At 41.5% G+C, this 24,990-nt stretch overlaps 1 protein-coding gene across 1 annotated transcript; it reads right to left on the reverse strand.

The window, feature by feature from the left end:
* Positions 1 to 24,458, reverse strand: LOC116354399 (collagen alpha-3(VI) chain-like). Its single transcript, XM_031793745.1, has 8 exons — positions 24,211 to 24,458; positions 13,351 to 13,464; positions 9,823 to 10,419; positions 5,100 to 5,693; positions 4,152 to 4,787; positions 3,424 to 4,014; positions 2,670 to 3,329; positions 1 to 695 (listed from the first exon to the last, which is right to left on the reverse strand). The coding sequence occupies exons 2-8, from the start codon at positions 13,436 to 13,438 to the stop codon at positions 64 to 66; spliced, it is 3,798 nt and encodes a 1,265-aa protein (XP_031649605.1). The 5' UTR covers positions 13,439 to 13,464; positions 24,211 to 24,458; the 3' UTR covers positions 1 to 63.
* Positions 24,459 to 24,990: the final 532 nt, after the last annotated feature.

Raw genomic sequence — 24,990 nt, forward strand, 5'->3', positions numbered from 1 at the left:
AATGTACTGGGTAAGACATCCAGCTATTTTCAGCAAGAAGGTATCAACCTGAAATGTGACAGATTAAATGGCTAATGAAGAGAGGTAGAGAAATAACTCCTTACCTACTACAGTTCGTTGATAAACTTTTGGCTGACGAGGGACCCTTTTTACAAGTGACAAAAGCTGCTGTTCAATACTTTCAAGGTCATCGAACCAAGGGACAGAAAGAGCATAGGAGGGGAAACGAGCTATTATTTGGAGCTCTAATATGTCTGCATTCCTTGTACCAATACAGAATGGTACAATTCTGTTCTGTTTCAAAGCAACAGCAGCACCTCCAACATCATCTTGAGATCTGCCACCACTCAGCAGTATCAGTATCTGAGGGACGCCTTCTTGGCCTCTGCTTCCAGAGGAGGAAGTAAAGACGTTGTCCTTTACATATTGGAGGGCTGCCCCAGTGTTGAGTGGTCTACCCCCTTTGTGCTTCAGGCTTCGAATAGAACTTAGAACACTTTGTTTTTCTGGATATGTGTTCAGTAAGAAATGGGCCTCTGGATTTCGGCTGTACTGGACCACAGAAACTCGATCTTTGTTCTCTCCAACATTGACGTTTTCCACTACTCTTTGAACAAAGCCAAGCATGGCTGGAAATCCACTCCTAGTATCATCAGATCCATCCAAAAGGAACACTATGTCTCTCTGTGCAGCATCTAATTCAACAAAAGAGAACATTGAATGACCTATTTAATAATAATTTAATAATAAAACCATGACAGATACCAGGCCAGGCAGATATACATGCACAAGGACGGCATATCAATAGAATGTAGTAAACACAATATACAATATTATCCATTATATATATTTGAACTATGATGACTTTCAGGTCATTACATAAGCTCTATAAATATTGCCAAGCCTTGTAACCATTTTCATCAATGCAACAATACAAAGAAATAGGATGTGAAATTAAAGGGATTTAAAAAGGTCTCAAATGACAAAATATTTAAGAAAGTTTGTAGAGCGAGATTATCAGTTTTAGGAAAAATATGTCAAGATGTGAAATCAAACACTCCTTCCATGAAGGAAGACGAAGATTGTATGCTTAAGACAGCGGAGAATCTAAACTAGTGTAAATCAACTAGACAATGATATACTGTATAATTGTTCAAGAGAGAGCTTAAACAGAAAGGACCAGAAAAGCACAGTTTCCTGATTTTAAACAATTAAGAAAAGCATGATGTTTCTGGAATGTGGAACAAGAAAGCGGAGATTTGGAATTTGTATGCCAATAGAAATGTCTTTGCAAAACAGAAACCCTCCCAGCACCATCTCTGATGTGTTTGTATAATTATGAGTAGGTGTATATTGGACAAATTGGACAAAGGCAAGGATCTCCGGCTGTATGGACAAAAGTTCACCAAAGACGGGTAGGATGAAAAGAAATCTGGAAGAGTAGGCAATGCATCGAAGCTCCTCTTGCCTTACATGTTTCATCCCAATGGCAAAAGAAAGAACCCCAAGATGTTTCAGATCAGATGCAGCAGCTGTGAAGTCATCATTAGACTCTCCAGCAGTTAACAAAAACAACATCTGGGGAACCTCTTCCAGATGCCGACTCCCGGACGAGGCAGTGAAAACACTGTCCTTAACAAACTGAAACGCTGCTCCAGTGTTGCGGGGTCTTCCTCCTTTATGCCTTAGGCTTCTAACAGCACAGATGACAGCCCTTTTGGTTTTGTGAGCTTTAAGGCGGAAGTATTCCACAGCATCATCACTGTATTGCACAACAGGAACTCGAACATTGTCCCCATCAATGTCAAGTTCATTGGCCATTCTTCGTATAAACTCTCTAATGGCAGGCAATCCATTTCTGGAGTCATCTGAACTGTCAAGGAGAAACACTATATCCCTTTTGATGTTCTCTGTATCAAGTAGGTAGTGAAGATAGATAAAAATGGAATACATTGACTAACAAATATATTATAGAAAAGGCATGTAGGCCGTCATTGTAAGTAAAAATTTGTTCTTAACGGACTTGCCTAGTTAAATAAAGGTTGAACATTTTAAATGCATGTAAATGTTTTTAAAAATTAAACATTGTTAGGAATGTTTGAAGCTGAATTTGAACACCAGGCATATCAGTGGAAAAATATCACTGACAGAAGAAATTACTGGAAAATTACAGTTGTGGTTAGTTGTCTGTCTCAATACACATTCACATGCATATTTGCAAGGGTGTATGATAATCTGGAGTAGTGTATGCAGGAGCACTAAACTACTGTTCTGAAAGGTATCATCACAAGCAGAACAACAAGGAATAATCTTTTCAAAAAAAGTTGGTATAGTTTCCCAATACATGGTTGAGGTAAGAGATAAAGAGAGAGAACAGAGTGAAATGGGGGGAAATTGTTTTGGTTTAAGAGAATAAAAAGCTAATAAATACTCTGAATAAAGACATTTTAAAATTATATTTTTTCAATCATGCAACCAAATACTAGCATCTTTCACCAAAATGCATAACATGTATCGACATAGCAGGAAATACTCTACTGAGACTATGTTTACCAAAGGCTTAGGTATCTATGTATTTACAATGCTTCAACTTCAGCATTGTTCCAAAGATAAAGTATATGGTATATATCTTGTAGTTAGCATACTCAGATCCAAGCGGAAGTTCTTACCTACTAAATCAGGAATCCCAGGTGTCACATCAGGAATCCCAGGAGCTACTGATTCTTCGGTGTCTTTCGACAGGCTTTTAAGCGCAGCAACAAGCTGTGGCTGGATTGTGGGCAGCTCAGAGAATTCGGTGACCTGGTATGTGAAACCAGGTTGGAAGGAAATCATTTCCAATTCACGGACATTGGCGTCCCCAACTCCGACCCCCAATGACACAATTTCCAGATCTTTAAGAGCTACAGCAGGACCCTTAACATCATCTCTGGATTTCTTGCTAGTCAAAAGGATCAGAATCTGGGGCACACCTTCCAGTCGTCTACTGCCAGAGGAGGCTGTAAAGACACGGTGTCTTACAAACTGGAGAGCTGCCCCAGTGTTTAGGCTCCTTCCACCCTTGTGCCTCATTTTACTTATGGCATTAATAATGGCATCCTTTGTTTTGTGAGAGTTTAGATAGAAATGGGCCTCTGGTTTGTCAGCGTACTGAACCACAGAAACTCTGTCTCTGTTCTCCTCCACAGATAGTTTACCCACTATACTTTGAATAAATTCTCGCACTGCTGGGAATCCACTCCTTGTGCCATCAGAACCATCCAGCAGGAATACAATATCTCTTTTCACAGCATCAGTATGAACTGAGATAGCATAAGCATGAACCGAGGCTAAGACACAACAAACAAGGCACGTTTAGAAGAAAAATACATCACAGCACAAAGAGCATCATCAACACAGAACATGACAAAAACTTTTGCTTACCTTGGTCCAGAATGACCTTCAGCTCTTCATTGGGAAGGCTCACATAGCTATTGAGCCTTTGTTGTACCATATTGAGCTGGCTGAATTCCTTCACATTGAAAGCAAAGGATGGGTTGTGAGAAATGGCCTCGATTTGCTTAGGGTCTGCATCCTTGACACCAACGCCAAACGGTACCACTCCATCGGTCTTTAAAGCGCTAGCAGATTCCTTCACACTATCCTTTGACTTGCCTCCGGTCAAAACTATCAAAAACTGGGGGACATTTTGGGCCGCACGGCTACCATGAACCGGGGACAGGATAGTGTCCTTCATGAATTTCAAGGCCATTCCGGTGTTTAGACTCCTTCCACCGGCCAGTCTTAGATCATTAACAGCCCTTAATACTTCAGCCTTATCCTTATATGTATTCAGGTAGAAGTTGGGAGCTGGCCTCTCACTATGTTGGACAACTGAAATCCGTACTCTATCTTGTCCAATATCAAGAGGCTCAATGACTTTGATGATAAAGTCCCGGATGTAGGGGAAATCTGCTCGGATATTATCCGAGCCGTCAATCAGGAATGCAACATCCCTCTCGCCTCCAGCAACTGCTGTAAGAAAAGAGTCAATGGTATTACTTTTCAGTTTGTTATATGTCTTTAATACAATTTTAAATGTTTATATATTTAATATCCACTGTTAAATCCAAAATGTACTGATAAAAGCTCAAATACAACATAAAGCTTACCAGGTTCCTTGGTTATTTCGATGTCTGTTACTGAGATGTCGGTGTCGCCGACCACAGTAATCAAAGGAGTCATGATCTGTTCAACAACACTTGGTAGGCTAGAAAATCTGCTTTCATGGTAAGCCAAGTTTGGGACAAAAGCGACCGTCTTCAAGTAGGCCTCATCTGCCTGGCCGGCACTGACTGTGAAGGTCAGTACACCCGCCACAGCCACTTTGTCTGCAATCTTTTTAACCTCATCCTGGGATGGGCCTCCAGTGATCAGGAGAAGAACCTGTTGGACACCCTGCCTCTTACGTGACCCAGTCGAGGCCTGGAACATGTTGGTAAGGGCATAATCCATAGCCGCTCCAGTGTTCAAAGCAGATCCTCCCATTAGCCTGAGCTGATCAACTCTAGCCAGCACATCTTTCTTTGTTTTGTGTGTGTTCAGGTAGAATTCGATCTTTGGGTTCTCTGCAAACTGCATAAGCCCAATGCGCACCCTGTCGGGCCGCACGTCCAGCAGGTTTACCACGCCGACAATGAAATCCCGCACATATGGAAGATTGGCACCCCCAATGTAGCTAGAGCCATCCACCATAAAGACGATGTCTCTGACTACTCGCTGGGTCTGCACTGTTGTAATTTCAACCACTGGGGAAAAAAACAGGGGAGGAAAAAACTATCATTACATCTATTCTAATATTCAAGTTATAACTATTAGATGTCAATGATTTTGAATAAAGCCCTAGGTGAGGGGAGTTCCTAACTAATCAGTGACCTTAATTGATATATCAAATACAATGGAGGAGTGAAAAACTGCAGAATCTCGGCCCTCCATGGAATGAGTTTAACACCTGTGCCTTTTGGAGTCTTGGGGTAAGAAAATGCCACCGGACATGTGAGGTATACATTTTATGTAAGTAGCTAGTATGAATCCTAGTAACAATAGGAGAGGAGCATTACCTGGCTCTGTGGGTTCCTCAGTCACCACAACCCCAGATAGAGTGGAGAGGAGAGAGACAATCATCCTTGGGTTGTGAAGCAATATGCGGAAGTCCTTCAGCATGAACACCAAATTCTCATCAATGGCAATCTGCTTCAGCTCCTGCTCATCGGCAGTCTTAGAGCCAGCGGCCAGGGTCAGAACCCCCATGCGCTGCAGTGCCTCAGCAGCCTGCCCCACACTGTCACTGGACTTTTTACTGGTCATCAACAGCACCAGCTGGGGCACACCCTGCTGAATACGACTCCCCTTTTCAGCCCTCAGCATGTTGGTCCTCACAAAGTCCAGGGCCACCCCGATGTTCACCATTTGTCCCGGTCTTGGCTTGAGTCTTCCCAGAGCCGCATTCAGGTCCTCCTTGGATCCATATGAGTTCAGGTCTATCTCAAGTCTGGCAGCGTTGCTGAACTGGGCCACACCTACTTGCACTTGGTCCGGTCCGATTGGCATGGTGTCAACAAACCTTTTGATAAACTCTCGAAGAGAGTTGATCGTTGTGGCACCCATAGTGCTGTCAATGAGAAAAATTATGTCCCTTTTTCCCACTTCCAAGGCTGAAAGAGAAAATACAATTATGTTAGAGAAAGCCATGATAAAAGCTAACTATTATTAGCTAAATAGAGCTAATACAGCTGTGATACTCCCTTAATAATGGTAGCCTAGGTACAGATGTGAATAATTAATTAATGCCATAGTTAACATGAATGAATGCATTCACAAAGCATGCCATGTTTAAGAAAGGCACCCAAATATGGATTGTAGAATTCATACTGTATTAATAAAGGTGTAACATCTGTGTAAACATAGCTGCACAGCATTCTGGGAATTACAGAATGGTACCATTTTGGAGGTGTTCTAGATTAATTTTATGGTGTGCTACCAGTGGTGTAAAGTACTTAAGTAAAACTTATTTGAATTCATTTTTTGGGATATCTGTACTTTACCTTTCATATTTTTGGCAAATTTAATTTCAATACAGTCCTAAAGAAAATAATGTATTTTTTATGCAATACCATTTTCCTTGACACCCAAAAGTACTTGTTACATTTTAAATGGTTAGTACGACAGGAAAATTGTCCAATTCCCTCACTTACCAAAATAAAATCCCTGGTCATCCCTACTGCCTCTGATCTGGTGGACTCACTAAACACAAATGCTCATTTGTAAAGTAAATCTGAGTGTTTTTTATTTTTATTTTACCTTTATTGAACGAGGCAAGTCAGTTAAGAACAAATTCTTATTTTCAATGAAGGCCTAGGAACAGTGGGTTAACTGCCTGTTCAGGGGCAGAACGACAGATTTGTACCTTGTCAGCTCGGGGGTTTGAACTTGCAACCTTCCGGTTACTAGTCCAACACTCTAACCACTAGGCTACCCTGTTGGAGTGTGCTCCTGGCTATCCGTAAATGTAAAAAAACAAACAATAAATTAGAAATGATTTATACTTTTACTTTTGAAACTTAAGGACATTTTAGCAATTACATTTACTTTTAAAACATAAGTATATTTAAAACCAAATCTTTTTAGACTTTTAGTCAAGTAGTATTTTACTGGGTGACATTCACTTTTACTTGAGTAATTTTCTATTAAGATATCTTAACTTTTACTAAAGTATGACAATTGGGTACTTTTTCCACCAGTGTATGAAACTAGTTTAGGAGAAGAGTGTAATTGTGTAATACTAATAAAATGTTATTTCTTCACAGGAAGAGGTGAAAAGATTTGCAGTTTTTAATGTTGACTGTACTATAATGACTCTGTTTACCAAATCTTCATTGAGAGCATTTACCATTTTTGTGTAATGTTTGTTGGTTTGGCAATGCCACCGTCAGACAGAAAAATATGCTGAGATTCAAACAGACAGGCTTGGATGAGGTCAGGCTCCCCATCAAGGCTCACAAAATAATTTTAGACCTGGACTGAACTCCCCCCCCCCCCACCCCCCAGCAGGAAAAACAGAATTAGACAATACTTTTTGTCAGGTGTCATTTCTCTCCTAAAGAGCTCGGGCTAATGTTCCTGTCCACCCAGTAAGGCCATCAGGGAAGTCTCTTTCATTGGTATACAATATACTGTATGTAACTGTTATGAATTTTGTATTACCAATTTGTTCTCTACAGTATGTTAACACCACGTTTAACATGTACATGATACTGCAATAACATTTCCCCATGGGGACAATAAAGTCAGTAAAGTAAAGATCTAGTTAACCGTATACGCGGACATCTACTGTATATCCAAGTTGGACAGCAAGCTTATCTAACCAGCTACAGTAACTAAACTATACAAAACCTACGTTATCATGTTGCTCTTTTGTAGGTCAGCTAGTTTGATTACACATGATCTTAATAGCCAAATTGGCTAAACTGCGGTATTTCAGTATTCAGTTAAAACTAAGTTTGGTAATGCTTGTGCACTTGTTAGGTTTGTTTTTTATTATCAATCTGGCTTAAGTTAGAAATCAAGTCAGGATGCTAACCTATCTGTTTTTTGTCATACATTTCATTACAATGCATTGTCCTATTTGTGAAATGTTATCTACCACTATTTCAATATAAAAATTTGATTAATATATTCAATTGAGATAAATAAGGAGTGTACCCTCAAACCCCAAATTTCAAGCACCTGCTGTCTCACAATTACATATATAGGACAGCCCCCAAAATTACTCTTCTTATCTATCAACAGTCTATGCAAAAAGTTTGATTGTCTTCTCAGGAATTCAGCCTTCTCTGTTTTGATCTTACCAGCCCCCTGTTTCTCACCTCTGAGAAGCAGTTACATTCTGTAGGTTTGATATCTGATTGGAGATTAACTTTACAGTAATGCTATTGGTCAACAACTCAGATTTTGAATCCAAACAGCTCAGATGATTGTAAAAGGCTCTTAAATTAATTGTTATTTCGTTCCTGACCTGCTGTGGTGAGATTCTTTTTGTTTTTCTTTCTTTCCTCCAATGAACTATTGGCCATGGCACAAGCCATGGTTTCTTTGTCTCTCTTTGTCTCTTTCTCTGATAATGCTTGCAATAATGCCTTGTACAGAGCCTTGCAAAAGTATTCAGCACCCTTGGAATTTTCCTATTTTGTTGCCTTACAACCTGGAATTAAAATGGATTTTGGGGGGGGGGGGTTATATCAAAACTTGAGTGTGCATAACTATTCACCCCCCCCCCCCCAAAACAAAGTCAATACTTTGTAGAGCCACCTTTTGCAGCAAGTACAGCTACAAGTCTCTCTGGGTATGTCTCTATAAGCTTGGCACATCTAGCCACTGGGGTTTATGCACATTTTTCAGGGCAAAGCTGCTCCAGCTCCTTCAAGTTGGATGGGTTCTGCTGGTGTACAGCGATCTTTAAATCATACCACACATTCTCAATTGGATTGAGGTCTGGGCTTTGACTAGGCCATTCCAAGACATTTAAATGTTTCCCCTTAAACCACTCGAGTGTTGCTTTAGCAGTATGCTTAGGGTCATTGTCCTGCTGGAAGGTGAACCTCCTTCCCAGTCTCAAATCTCTGGAAGACTGAAACAGGTTTTCCTCACGAATTTCCCTATATTTAGCACCATCCATCATTCCTTCAATTCTGACTAGTTCCCCAGTCCCTGCCGATGAAAAACATCCACACAGTATGATGCTGCCACCAACATCCTTCACTGTGGAGATGGTTTTCTCGGGGTGATGAGAGGTGTTGGGTTTGCATCAGACATAGCATTTACCTTGATGGCCAAACAGTGTCTACATATTGGGTCTTTAAATTACTATTTGTTGTGTTGCCATTTGTGGCCTTGAGCAAAGCATAAGCAACGGGTAGCTAATGCTCTAAGGCCAACCCTGTGGTGTGTCAGGGGGTTGGGTACTGCGTATACACGTTTCCATTTTACGAATGAACAAACTTAAAAGCTATTCTAAGGGACTTTAATTTTTCTTGAATAATGTTGAATAAAGTGTTATTGCAACGCTTACACAGGTAAGGTGTCATGACAGCATTATGTATACCCCCTTCAAGAATATCAAGGCCAAGAAAATCATCAAGGACCTCAGCCACCCGAGCCACGGTCTGTTCACCCTGCTACCATCTAGAAGGCGGAGATTGTACATATGCATCACAGCTGGGCCCGAGAGTCTGATAAACAGTCATCACTAGCTTGCCTCCACCCAGTACCCTGCCCTGAACCGTAGACACTGTCACTAGCCGGCTACCACCTGGTACTATACCCTGCACCTTGGAGACTGCTGCCCTATGTACATGGGCATTGAACACTGGTCACTTTAATAATGTTTCAATACTGTTTTACCCTCTTTATATGGTATATCTTTTATTCTAGTCATGGCTATTTATATACTGTACATATTTATATTCCGGACTCTGACATTGCTCGTTCTGATATTCCTCGTTCTGATATGTTAATTTGTTGTAATTTGTTTTATTGTTGGATTATGTGTGTATTGCTATTGTGTTGCTAGAAGTTGCTGCACTGTTGGAACTAGAAACATAGGCATTTTTCTGCACCTGCGATAACGTCTGCAAAACTGAGTATGATTTGATTTGATTTCATGTAAAGTGTTAGCAATTTATTATTCTTAAAGTACCTAAAGTATGCAATCAGCTACAACACACACAAAATAAAAATGTTCCATGAACCCTCAACCCACTCCCACCTTGCATGGAAGTTACCTACCTTCTGTGAATTCATTCAGAATGACAATGGTACCCTGGGCCACCCCGTTAACGTATGGTAGCAGCTGGTCACCCATGCTTGCCACTGCCCTGAAATCGGGGGCCGACAGAACAAAGCTCTTGTCTGTGGCGATAGTCTCCAGCTCGGCGGTGGCCGTGCCGCCGACCACTACGCCAAACGTGATAACGCTTGCTGCCTTAAGAGCCCGGTCACCCGCACTGAAATCGTCATTGGACGGTCCAGCACTGATAACCACCAGAGCTTGGGGCACCCCCTCCTCTGCCCTGCCCCCTGATGCCGGACTCAACAGGCTCTCAGCGACTTTCTCCAAGGCGGCTCCAAGGTTAGCCTCATTGTTGCCTGTGAACTGAATGGCCTTCACTGCATCCAGGACAGCGGCTTTGTTCTCATAGGTATTTAGAAAGAACTGAACCTCGGGGTCCGCGCTGTACAGAGCCACGGCCACCCGAATTGTGTCCCTGCCCACATCAAGGCCCTCAATGACTTTCATAGCCAAATCTCGCACACGGGGGAAGTTGGCCGCTCCAACATTCTCAGATCCGTCAATTAAGAGTACAAGGTCAGCTGACTCTTGTGCTTAAAAGGGAGAAAGAGATAAAACAGGGAAAAAATGCAACGTGAAAGCATTAAAACAGAGAAAGAGGGAGAAGGATAATGTGCTGGTACATCATTGAATGTAACATTCATGGTGAACACAATCAATTATTAAAAAACATCACAAAAGCACATTATACTGCATGTAGGCTGAACCAAGGAGTGAATACATGTTGACCTTAAGTGATTATGGTTGCAAATTAGTCTGAGGATGACCCCCCTAGCTTGCTATATAATACTCCATTAATGTGTTTTTTTGCTAAATACATTGTTTATGATAATTTCCCAAAACGTTTAGGGCAGTGCGACATCAACAGAACATTACAAAATAGCTTTGAAGCACTGTACTCATTATACACTCATAATACTCATAATTTCATAATACTGTCAAAGGGGTCCGTTTCTCCTTTTTATCTGTCTTATATCAGCTTGGGTTCTGTGATAATGCACCAAAAATGACCTCCTTCAACTCCATTGAGTTCAGCTACCCCATGCAGATTCATGTTACAGACCTCAGATATACTGGGTACCAGTCATGACCCTGTGGCCCATCCTCAATGCTTAAGAGCCTCTACTGTTAATCAAGAGAATAAATAACTATTCTATAACATTTGATTGTGCATTGTGCCAAGCTGTTACATGTTACTTGCTCAGCTGATATCACACTAAATTTGCCCTGTCAATATTATACTGGATTAAAACTAGGCTCTGCTGCAAGTCAAGGATGAGTCCAGGCCAGGTTCATTACTGTTCCAAGTGTAGAATATTATGCACATATTTTACACAGTTATGAAGACAGTAACTGATAAAACATAGCCTAAACACACACAACAACAACAAAAAACAAGACACACAAGCAGTGGGTGGATGGTCAGCCATCGTTAAAAGCTGCTCTCCGTGATTTGGGAGGCCATTTGTCACTGCTCTTCATTCACTTTTTCAAAGGTCTACGCCATAAGGGCCTAATATATGGAGATTTGTTCTCAATGAGGCAAAAGCAGCTACGTGATTTCTGTAGAGCAAAGATCGTGGACTGAAGGTGTTCTAAATGTGTTAGATGATAGAGAGAAAAAGAGAGAGAGAGAGAGCGACAAAGAAAGAGATTATTGAAGTTAATACCCTGTTACTGTATAATGTGAATAGATTATTGTCCGCCTGTAACAGTCTGCCATGAATGTTGAATTGTTTGAAGATCCTACTTGTAACTTTTACATAGTCAATGCTGTTGTAGCGAACTAAAATGTCAAACAAATGGTGATTTGTCTTTACCATATAAAAAAGGCAATGGGTATTCCAAATGACTGAGATGGCCTGTTCTCAGTTCATGCACAAGCTTTATAAATTGGTTGATCTGGCTTGTAAGAGGTATAGCAGCCACCAGTGCCATCAAAAGCCCTCTTCTGAAAAGTATTAGCAGTGTCAATCACCTGCAAACCTGGGTGGTGATCTTAAAGTATTACAGGCAAATTAAACGTGATGAGAAACAATGATGTTAATGGGTGCCGGACGGTGGAATGAGGGTTATCGTGTTAAATACCCCTTAATCGTGTTAATACAGGACTCCATCCAGATATGGCCACACATTCGCAGCTGCTTTCTTTTTTAATGATAATGTAGGCATTAGTATGGTAGTGACACAAGCCACTTGTTGGTACCCGTCACATCACGAGGCACTCCTTTGGCTTCGACAACCACAGGGGCATCCCCGGCCTGGGTCACTGCGCCGCACAAGCACACCACCACTAAATCCTGGATTACTCCCCGCAGGGCCAGGAAAGAGTCTACGCTGAACACGTGTGTGTCCTGCAGCGCACTAGCCATCTCCCTGAGTTCCCAGTCCACCGTGTCCTGCACCCCCACCGCAAACACCTTCACACGGGCCAGCCACAGTACCTGCATCTTGGGAGCGACCGTCTGTCAAGACCACCACCACATGGGTCACGCCCTCGCCTGCACGGCTGCCCGCTACCGCGGGCCCGTGTGGGTGTCGCCTCCCCAGCAGGCTATGGCCCGGATGTGGGCCAGGGCCCCCAGTAGAGATGGGTACATGATCGGCTGGAACTCGGTTTTGAGCGAACCACTGTACTGGACGAGGGCAAACCGCCACCCTCATGCAGAGCTTTAACAACACTTTACAGAAACTGTCGGACGTACTGAAAGTTCTCTTGTCCCATGATCCAGGACGAATCCACTAGAAAGTATATATCGGCGGCCAGCCCTTGTGCGCAATCTTCAAAAGAAGAAACACGGTTTTGAGGACTCTCACCGAGCTGTGAAAGAGGCCAAGTCCAGTGGTATGACTGCAATCACGACCCTGTTAATGTACCATGTAAAATAGGCTATGAACTGGTGCTAAAATATTAAGGCAGTACACCTTAGCTCACCTCACCTGCCAGAAGGCTATCATAAATGAGGCGGAACTGCGAGGCCAGGGATCCAAAACATAACTCTAAGGCTACAGTGACTCCTGAGTAGACCTCATGTTGAGCTTTTCTGATTCACACCATGAGAAAAGCTCAACATGAGGTCTACTCAGGAATCACTCTACCTTTGACCTCCTGCAGGGAACTAGACAGCTTTGACTTTGTACCCAAACGTTTCTTGTTTCAAGAAAGGGGGAACCTCAACCCATACATATCAATCCAACTCCAGTTTAAAAGCAGTGCTCAGAAATATCATCATTGTCATTCCTCATTTTTTCTTAAATGTCTAACATTTTGGCCAATTGACTAATTTGTGCTGAAAATAACAAGAACCATCATCAACAGCACTTGCACAGATCCATAACCTGAATAGTCACAGTTACAAATGAGGCTTCCAGGTGCTACTAAGATCAATGGGTATGTGAAGTGATAGGGGCCTAAGACAGGGCAACACAAGTTAAACTGAGAATAGAAACCTAGCCAAGCTTACCTTCCTCTTGAGCGTCAAGTTTGGGCAGCAGTCCTGCAAAAAGGACGCCCAGAAGAGAGCACAGCGCTAACATCCGGTGTTTCCTCATCTTCTACCCAACACCAAAAGTAACACCTGCAAATGAAATAGAACAGGAAGTGTCATGGAAGGTTGGTGTTCTTTTCAGCATCACAGCAGGTAACAGTCTCTATGGCAGGTATAATTGAAAAAAAAAGACATCATAGTAGGTAAAGTAATAGAAGACTTGAATGCTGCATTTTTGTGAAGTAGTCCTAAGTGTGTCAGTTTCCCTTTAACAATGCCATCATCAATGCTTTATAATCCGAGTATTAATTATTTAATTACAATACAACATAATAATCCATCAACATCGTAAAATGAGCAAATATTTCAAAATAGAAAAACTTACAAGACTGAGTTTTTGTCATTCTGACAGGGACATTATGAAGCTCTGTGAATACCTAGCGGAACCCTACATTAAGTTGTTGTTTTTGGTTGCCTCCCTGTTCCACGGTCATCACACGGTGAAAGCAAATACCTAATAATGTCAACAACATATTTACAGTTATGTTTTACTCTTCAACACACCATTGGAGAAAAAAAGAGAAATATAGATATATAGAAATATGGGATCCACTGCTACCACGACGTCAGCTTGGACTAGCCAATCCTGCAAAGCTGTCTAAGAAAGGGGTTTTCAATGCATTTCTCCCTTATCCACATCAACAACAGGCACTTGCTAGCAAATACCTCCAGTTAAGGGTTCAAAACAACAACCACACTCCGGTTAGTTTATGTCTCTCTTAGAGTGCTATCATTGGTGGCTCATTTCTGTCTGTCCAAATAAGTATTAGCGTAGGTGATATTGAGCTCGAACTTGTAGAGCCTAATGGCATGATCAAAACCACCTATTCAAACTACCAGTCTACATTGCTAATGATCTACTGTTGGCGAGGAGCATATTTTCCATCTTATAAAAGTTGTGTTCTTAGGAAGGTTGTTGGACTGGAGAGTCCAGTTTCACGGTGAGGTTTGTGTGTTCTATATTTAGTCCAGCTTCCCCTTTTTGTGAAGTGTCGTCGAGGGAAATTAAAAAGTCCAGAGAAAGATCAAGCAGATAAACTTTGTTCCAATCAAATGTTCATAGGAAAGAGTGTGTGCAACAATTGTGGATTGTTTTGCCAAAGTAAGATTAAGGCCAAACCCAGAGAGAGTTTCAAATAGACTACACAATAAAGCCTTGTTCACATTGGCAGTTTGAAGTGACTCATCCCATTTTTTTGCAAACTCAAATAGAATTTCTTATTTTTCCTGCAGTCTGAACAGCCATAAAGCATATGGAATCGGATATTCCAAGCCACAATTCAAAACATGAACATTGGTTCCTACCCTGTCATAACTCCTACGTGGCTTTTTCATCTGTTGTCATTCCAAACAACGCCAACCATAGAATTTGAATAATCATTCTATACTATGATTCCTATATCACAAATCAAATCACAATACGATTTGTTGTCCATATCATGCAGCCCGACTAACAACCTAATAACTTTACCAGCATATGCAAACATTTGGTGGCACAGAAATAAAGGAAAAGTGGTAAGTATGATTCATATAGGCCAAATGTAGGCTATACATAAAAAACCATATATACACATTTTGTGTAGTTAGGTGCACCAGTGCTACCAGTGCTACCAATTAAATGCTTAATTTAGAGCCCCGAAAACAGATATAGTATGCCATGACTTAAGGACATACGCCAAATTGGCTGAGCTCAGGAATTTATTGGATCTCTGAAAATGTTTACAAAAAACAGTAATCAAATGCCTTGTACGCTGCTGACCAAGCTGAGATTCACAGTCTCAAACAAGTCGCACGCGCACACACACACACACACACACACACACACACACACACACACACACACACACACACACACACACACACACACACACACACACACACACACACACACACACACACACACACACACACACACACACACCAGTGCAGCATCACTAGATCCCCATAAAGTAGTGGGTAACTTGCCAGAGCACTTCCCCGTTAGGGTCCCATATTAGCACCATTCACACAGAGCTGCTGTTGTAGACCCATTAATGTACACAGATTTCAAATGTAATAGTAAGCCTGCATATATACTGTATGGTGGAAACCTTAGCACACCCAATAGTTATTCTAAACTATGGAATTTCTGTTGATAATGTCATGCTGCGGACATTTCTGTGCAGAAAGAGCTAAATACAGCACCATGTGCTGACTTTGCTGTTTTCTGCGTGATACAATGCCCAACCTCAGCTCTCTTTCACCGTAAATTCCAATTCCAACTGGCAACTGAGCTGTTCGGCAATGAGGAATTTTCTTGCATAGACAAATAAACGCTGTCACCAAAGGAAAGGGGACAAAAAAATGTAATATCTTTGGCAGGCATACATGGCCCATGACTGGGAAGGTATCCACTATTAACATAATGATGAAGGTGAGCGCAGCCATATGCCCATAGTTGAGCCCCAGGGGAGTTCATTTTACATCTAAGTGCACTCACACAGTGCTCTGGCAGCTACTCCAGCCAAATCACAGCGGAGGGCAGCTCAATGACGCACAGATTATGGTGAGGAAAGTGTGTGTGATGATATAAAGAACTATTGAAAGTTAATGGAGAAGAAGGAAAAATTGGGAAGTTACATGCTAATGGGTAAAATTCAGGTACAGTATCATGGGATCAAATGTGACATGTTTTCCTCACCCTCAGATCTATTCACATAGATAAGTAATTTAAAGAGTAACTTTCATTTTCTCGGCTTAGTTATAGTGAAACATGTCAATTCTGGTCTTTATTTTGCCAGTTCGTTGCAACAGCCTGGTCTTATAGAATATATGTAATATAGTAAATGTTTTTTATTATTATAATTTTTTTAAACCTTTATTTAACTCAGCAATGTAAATCTGGGATACTCACATTTGTATGATATGTTCCGTTTGGTATGGTTACACAAGAGAGAATGTTATTAATTTATTGGTCTCAGTGTATGTATACTAAACCAAAATATGAATGCAATATGTAAAGTGTTGGTCTCATGTTTCATGAACTGAAATAAAAGATCCCAGAATTTTTCCATACGAACAAAAAGCTTATTTCAAAAAAATGTGCTGTACAATTTTGTTTACGTCCCTGTTAATGAGCCTTTTTCCTTAATAATAATACATCTACCTGACAGGTGTGACATATCAAGAAGCTAATTAAACAGCATGATCATTACACAGGTGCACCTTGTGCTGGGGGCAATAAAAGGCCATTCTAAAATGTACAGTTTTGTCAAACAACACAATGCCACAGATGTCTCAAGTTTTAAGGGAGCGCGCAATTGGCATGCTGACTGCAGTAATATACACCAGAATTGTTGGCAGAGAATTTAATGTTTATTTCTCTACCATAAGCTGCCTCCATTTTAGAAAATGTTGATAGTACGTCAAACCGGCCTTACAACTGTAGACCCCGTGTGAACAACACCAGCCCAGCCACCTGGAAAGATGATGAACCTGAGGAGTATTTCTGTCTGTAACGAACGCCTTTTGTGGGGAAAAAACTGTCTGGGCCTGATTGACTGGGCCTGGCTCCCCAGTGGGTGGGTCTGACTCCCAAGTGGGTGGACGTATGCCCTCCCAGACCCACCCATGACTGCACCCCTGCCCAGCCATGTGACATCCATAAAATAGGGCCTAATGAATTAATTTCAATTGACTGATTTCCTTATATGAACTATAACTCAGTAAAATTGTTGAAATTGTTGTATGTTGCAATTATATTTTTGTTCAGTATAGTAAATCTAACTCTTTTTGCCCTGAGTGTTTAAACTCTACCAATTGAAATTGTGATGTAGAGGCACCCTGAGAAGCCTCTACGACATCTCAAGGGAGGGGTTCGGTATAAAATACACTCCCTTCTAGATGTCCTGGATGGTACCATCCCAAGGATTACTATAAAAGCAGTTGACAGCGAGCCTTATTCTGTATTTTTTTATTCAAGGCACACTTAACCAGAATGGCTACCACAACATTATGCAGCGATTCGACATTCAATCTGGTTGCACTCATTGGGACTATCATTTGTTTTTTAACAGGACAATGACCCAACAAACTTCCAGGCTGTGTAGGGGCTATTTGACCAAGAAGGAGAGTGATGGAGTGCTGCATCAGATGAGCTGGCCTCCACAATCACAATCACTAATTGAGATGGTTTGGGATGAGTTGGACCACAGAGTGAAGGAAAAGCAGCACTTTTTTGGTTACTGCATGATTCCATATGTATTATTTCATAGTTTTTATGTCTTCACTATTATTCTACAATGTAGAAAATAGTAAAAATAAAGAAAAACCCTGGAATGAGTAGGTGTGTACAAACATTTGACATATGCTTTATATACAGTGGATTGCGAAACTATTCACCCCCATTTTTCTAATTTTGTTGCCTTACAACCTGGAATTAAAATGTATTTTGGGGGGATTGTGTCATTCGATTTACACAAAATAAGTATCATTTTGAGATGCAAAATATTTTTTCTTGTGAAACAAACAAGACATAAGACAAAACAACTGCAAACTTGAGTGTGCATACCCCCCCCCCCCCCCCCCCCAAGTCAATACTTTGTAGAGCCACCTTTTGCAGCATTTACAGCTGCAAGTCTCTTGGGATATGTCTCTATAAGATAGGCGCATCTAGCCGCTGGAATTTTTGACATTTCTTCAAAGCAAAACTGCTCCAGCTCCTTCAAGTTGGATGGGTTCTGCTGGTGTACAACAGACTTTAAGTCATACCACAGATTCTTAATTGGATTGAGGTCTGGGCTTTGACTGGGCCATTCCAAGACATTTAAATGTTTCCCTTTAAACCACTCGATTGTTGCATTAGCAGTATGCTTAGGGTCATTGTCCTGCTGGGAGGTGAACCTTCGTCCCAGTCTCAAATCTCTGGAAGAATGAAACAAGTTTCCCTCAAGAATTTCCCTGTATTTATCGCCATCCATCATTCCTTCAATTCTGACCAGTTTCCCAGTCCCTGCTGATGAAAAACATCCCCACAGCATGATTCTGCCACCACCATGCTTCAATGTGGGGATGGTATTCTCGGGGTGAGTGGAGGTGGGTTTGTGCCAGACCTAGCATTTTCCTTGATGTCCAAAAAGCTCAATTTGAGTCTCATCTGACCAGAGTACCTTCTTCCATATGTTTGGGGAGTCTCCCACATGCCTTTTGGCAAACACCAAATGTGTTAGCAAATGTTTTATTTTCAAGGAATACTTGTCACTCGTCACTGATTTACTGTACAACTAAGAGATATGCTAACTGTAACAGTCATTCAAGTGCAGCAAAACTAGTAAGCGAAGTGATTCACGTTTCTTGGATGCTAACCAAATGACACTTGCATCTCTAGCTGTAGCCACAGAAAAACGATATGGGGGGAAAAAGTCAGCCAGAAGCTAAAAAGCTAAAAATCCTAACATTAGCCTCTGTGTTTTTAGCTTGCTAAATAAGTGGCTACACGTATAGATAAGCTAGCCTATTACTTAGCGACGTTATGACTGACTTGTGATAATTACCATTGCTAGTTTGATTGTTTTGACATTCCCAGTCTTGGTTACATTCATCCAGTTTTGTCCAAAATATTGCGTAATTGAAACTGAAACACTGCATCCCAAATGGCTGTAAGAAGCAAACAATGTTCCAGGCCAGCTGTGAGGTACAACCTGATAGCAATTTTAGTTGGACTACAAAGAAATGTATTGGTGATTGACAGTGCATTCGTATTCGTATTCAGTATTCAGACCCCTTGACTTTTTCCACTTTTTGTTATGTTACAGCCTTATTCTAAAACAGATTTTTTTTTTTATCTCATCAATCTACACACAATACCCCAAAATGACAAAGCAAAAGCAGGATTTTAGATTTTTTTTTGCAAATGTAGATATTTTTTAAAACTGAAATATCACATTTACATAAGTATTCAGACCCTTTATTCAGTACTTTGTTGAAGCACCTTTGGCAGCGATATTAGCCTTGAGTCTTGGCACACCTGTATTTGGGGAGTTACTTCCATTCTTCTCTGCAGATCCTTTCAAGCTCTCTCAAGTTGGATAGGAAGCGTCACTGCACAGCTATTTTCAGGTCTCTCCATAGATGTTCGATTGCGTTCAAGTCCGGGCTCTGGCTGGGCCACTCGTAGACATTCAGAGACTTGTCCCGAAGCCACTTCTGCATGGTCTTCAATGTATGCTTAGGGTCATTGTCCTATTGAAAGGTGAATCTTCACCCCAGTCTGAGATCCTGAGTGCTCTGGAGCAGGTTTTCATCAAGGATCTTCCTGTACTTTGCTACGTTCATCTTTCCTCGATCCTGACTAGTCTCCCAGTCCCCACAGCATGATGCAGCCACCACCATACTTCACCATAGGGAAGGTGCCAGGTTTTCTCCAGATGTGGTGCTTGGCATTCAGGCCAAAGAGTTCAATCTTTCATCAGACCAGAGAATATTGTTTCTCATAGTCTGAGAGTACTTCAGGTTACTTTTGTCAAACTGTCATGTGCCTTTTACTGAGGAGTGACTTCCGTCTGACCACTTTATCATTAGGCCTGATTGGTGGAGTGCTGCATAGATGGTTGTCCTTCTGGAAGGTTCTCCCATCTCCACAGAGGAACTCTGGAGCTGAACTACTTGAACTACTTGACCCATATATATTCAAATAATGCATTAAATCTCATTGAATGCGATATATTCACTTAGGCATCATGTCTCTGACGGTCATCTCTAGGCGTTTATATTGTGACACATAACTTCCCCCCTATTGTCACGGTCTTCCTCCTCTTCATCTGAAGATGAGAGGTGAGAAGGATCGGAGGACCAAAATGCGGCGTGGTTTGTGTTCATCTTGATATTTAATAAAGAAAACACTGAACACTGAAACACACTATACAAAAACAATAAACGAAATAACGACCGTGAAGCTAATGAGAATTGTGCTGACACAAGCAATCAACATAGACAATCACCCACAAACAAACAGTGAAACCCAGGCTACCTAAGTATGATTCGCAATCAGAGACAACTAATGACACCTGCCTCTGATTGAGAACCATACTAGGCCGAAACATACAAATCCCAAAATCATAGAAAAACTAGCATAAACTGCCCACCCCAACTCACGCCCTGACCATACTAAATAATGACAAGACAACGGAAATAAAGGTCAGAACGTGACACCCATTTGAATACAATGTATTAACTTAAGTGTCATGTCTGTGATGCCTATCTGTAGGTTTCAAGATTGTGACACTGATCTTCCCCATTAAATGCAATGTATTCACATGAACTTCATGTTTCTTGAATAATATATTTTTGCAAACATATCAGATTGACGCTTTTCAATGATATCATGTTGGCCGACACTAAAGAGATCCAATAAACAAAGACATTAAACACACAAACCCCATGCTCTCTTCCAGTGTGCAAACATCTGTGTGCATAGCATACCCACAAATTATGCTGTAACGTAGGGTTCACACATTAGCACTACACCAGCAGCTCCCCAAACATTATCTTACTGTATAGAACCTACAACTCTAAGAGGGAGCCCTGTCTTTCATCAAGCCTCTCTGCTACAATGAGTCACGAGGTGTACTCTGCTTGCACAACAGAAAACTAAGAGATGAAAAGTTTCAGATAGAAATTGAAGGTCTAGAATTGATATTGCTATTTCCCCTATGAAATGTCTTCTTGTGTATTCCATTTCTCAATGTTACCCTCAACTGTGCCAACTAAGAACACTTGAGGTGTGCTCAGTTTGGCTTGAACATTTTTTACGTTGCAGAACGGTTTGTACTGAACAACACATTTTCCCAATACGTTCTTGTATGTTCTTAAACAGTCTGAGGTGTGTTTGCACCTGTTTGGTGGGTATGGTAAGGTGTAGCTTGATGCAATGAGTGACATATTCAAAGGACAGTGGCCTTGCTGACAGCATTCCCCAACCCATAACTCCCCGTCCCCTCCCCGTTTTTTCAACTGGTCATTCAGTACAACACCGTTACCATTCAATTGAACGTTCCAGAACATAAAAACGTACTGAACGCAGCCCTGATGTCTGTCCTCTGAATTAACCAATCTTAGGGCCATATTGGGCCACACTGGCCAAAACGCCCCTCCCACTGACTGGAAGAATATGATCGGATCAATGATAAAGGTTAAAGAGGACAGGCGGACAGGCAGACAGGCGAATTTCACACAGCTCATCCCTGTTATCCTGTCTGACAGCAACAGTCCTAATGCTTCAGGCTGGCTGCATTGTAAGTAGGTGATAATCACCAAAAAGGTTGATGTTCTTCGCACATTGTCCAAATCTGGGCCCTTATTCACAAAATGTCTCAGAGTAGGAGAGCTGATCTAGAACCAGTCATGCCTTTTAGAGAGCATCCTAGATCAACACTTTTACTCTGAGGTTTTTTGTGAATAAGAGGCCTGTCATATGGCCTCTCAAGATTTTGTGATGACTGCAAGGCTTTATGAATTAAATGTTACAATGTAACACCTTTCTACAGCACATTACCTATTTTTTCATTGGAATACATGTTATCATCTAATTGGTATTTTATTAGTATCCCTATTAGCTGTTGCAAAAGCAGCAACTACTTTTCCTGGGATCTACACAAAACATGACACAATTCAGAACATAATATTACAATGTTTTTACTCCTCAGTGGTGCAGCGGTCTAAGGCACTGCATCTCAGAGCTTGAGGCGCCACTACAGACACCCTGGTTCGATTCTAGGCTGTATCACAACCGGCCGTGATTGGGAGTCCCATAGGGCATCGCACAATTGGCCCAGCGTCGTCCGGGTTTGGCTGGTCTAGGCCTTCACTGTAAATAAGAATTTGTTATTAACTAACTTGCCTAGATAAATAAAGGTTACATTTCAAATAAATTAGACAAGAACAGCTCAAGTACAGAACTGCATCAATTTTAAAATGGCACACGTAGCCTGGAACAACAATCTATAGTTCATCTAGACATTCATCATTCAAAAGAGTGATGGCATCAATTGAAGTGAATCATGAAGGCGCAAATGTTCATTCTGAATTAAATTACCTTGGGGACAACTCTTTCAGGTGGGCCTTGTAAAATGACCGCAAACCCCCCCAAAGGTCTATGTGCTGCAGTGTCTAAAAAACAGTGACTTTGCTGGAGAGCATAGAGCAATAAAGCTTAGCTAGGCTGATTCACAGAACAACTCCTTCACTGCGAATTTTCCTAATGCTGCTCTGCTGGTGTCTTATGATAAGAGCTTCCCTAAAAGCCTGGCTGTGGGAGTACAACTGTGATGGGGAAAGATTGAGCACACACAAAAATACTCATGTATAATTTCACTCTTGAGGGTGAGGGTAAAGGTTAATGATGCACACCTGGTTTTCCCTGACTCTGGATTTCATATTGAAGGACCAAACTCCCACAGTCCATCTGGCCGGGGGTGTGGAAAACGCTCTCTCGTCACACTTTCCACTCTTCCATTCGCTCCAGAGGGTGTGGTTTATAGCTGAGACCGAGCTGAAAACATCGCTACACTCAACCACCACCGATTGGTGGTGCTCAAACGCCAATGTAGGGACACACTTAGCATGCTGGAATCATAAGTCTATGTCGAGCCATTTCCATCACTCAGGAACATATTTATTTCAACAAACAGCTATTGGGGGCCACTTATGTTATGCTAAAAGCCCAAATGCTAAAAAGACAACACGCGCATTAACATCAACAATTAAGGAACAAGTGACTCTGGGACACATTGACATGAGCTTCTTGAAGAACACACATTTCAGTCCATGCTGCTGTTTTGATGTGCCTGTAGAAAAGGTTAAGCCTTAAATGAAATCACAGGTGTCAAACGCATTCCTCGGCGGGCCAAGCGGCTGCAGGTTTCTGCTTCGCCCTTGAACTTGATTTATTACTTAAGGTCACTAATTAGTAAGGAACTCCCCATACCTGTTTGTCTAATTGAAAAGAAAAACCTGCAGACACTAGGGCCTCCATAGAATGAGTTTGACCCCCCTGCCTTAAATTAATGCTACATCGGAATTAATACAAAAACCTGTGCACCACATGTCTGTGGAGGAGAGCGTGACTGCACCACTTTGTGGAATGCAGTACCTTATATGTTCACAACTCTGGTCAGATACATTATCTCCACTTGGAACTCACTTTGATGCTGGCAGAGTTTCCACAGTGAGCAAACTACCCTCACATCCCAACTAATTTAAAACAAGCACTCAATGCAGAGTTGCAGAGATCATGTATTTTAGATGCAGAAGTGCAGCTTTTTCTGATCCAGTAAAGATAGAGAGCAGACACACGACTTGTCATCTCTTTGTACTGCTCTCCACATGTCCTGTGGCATTGCATCGCTAAAGCACTCCTACTTCCCCCCCACTGTAACTATGTCTCACCTCTAACTCTTCCACTCCTCTCGCCCTCTAAGTATAGGTATCACTCTGCCTTCAAACACTTGGTGTCTGATATTTATGAGCTTAAAGGTAACATGTCAGAAGAAAACTATGATTATGGGCTTGCATGCTCACATTTATGAGATGCCATACCATGGCCAGTTTCAGACACACACAAGTCAAATTTAATGCTTGAAAATATGCAAAGAAATGAGAACAAAAATAACATATCAAGTGTTCTTGATCCATTGTGCAAAAACTAGCAAAAACATGCTCTCACCAGTAAACAACAACTCCCAACTTTCACTACTTTCGAAAAGTCACTTTTAAAACAGTCCGAGAGAGTTTAACACTTACCCTGAGCTGAACTATCTTTATTCCACAGTCTTTGGTAAAACAAATTCTGCAAAATGACAAAGGCCTTTAGGTCATTATCCTCCAGGTATTTCCCCTCTGTGCAGCTGGCTTCTCCAGCTCCTCCCGAAGGAAGGCAGATGAGCGAGGTGGAGATGGGGAGGATTGCAGAGGATCCTCTGTTATTGGGAACAATGGCACACAATGAAACGAAGCACTCAGAGACAGACTGCCACCTTCTCGATCGCTCTGCAGAGGATCTGTGGCTCTGACTAAGGCTGAGACGGGACAAACTCCCAAGCTTCTGGAGCACTGCCACTCCTCTTTTCCTCCTCCCACGTTCTCCAAAGAGGGGAAAAAGGGAAATATTGGGGGGGGGGGGGGGGGTCTTAAAATGAAAACCAGATGCACAGCCCTGTTTGGTCTGGATGGAAGCAGTGGGGAATATGATGTCACAAACCTGGAGTGAGATTCTCTTCTCACCTCCCTCCTTCCGCTTCTTCATCCGTCTCTAAAGGACCCTTATTTGATAATCTGGCTATTCAGAGATCTGGATATTTGTTTCAAAAGGTAAAAACAACAACACATAAACAGCGTGAGAGTTATCACTCTTTACTCTGTTTTTGTTCACGATGTCACAGTTGAGTAAAGTCTGCAAGCAGTTTCAGATAAGTAGCTGGCATGTGGTGGTCAGTGGTAGAAAAAAGTACAAATAATTTAAAATTCCTTATATTAAGCAAACAAGATGGAACAATTTTCTAGGTTTTTATTTGTTTGTGATAG

This window comes from Oncorhynchus kisutch, linkage group LG2 (assembly GCF_002021735.2).
Source record: "Oncorhynchus kisutch isolate 150728-3 linkage group LG2, Okis_V2, whole genome shotgun sequence".
NCBI lineage: Eukaryota > Metazoa > Chordata > Actinopteri > Salmoniformes > Salmonidae > Oncorhynchus > Oncorhynchus kisutch.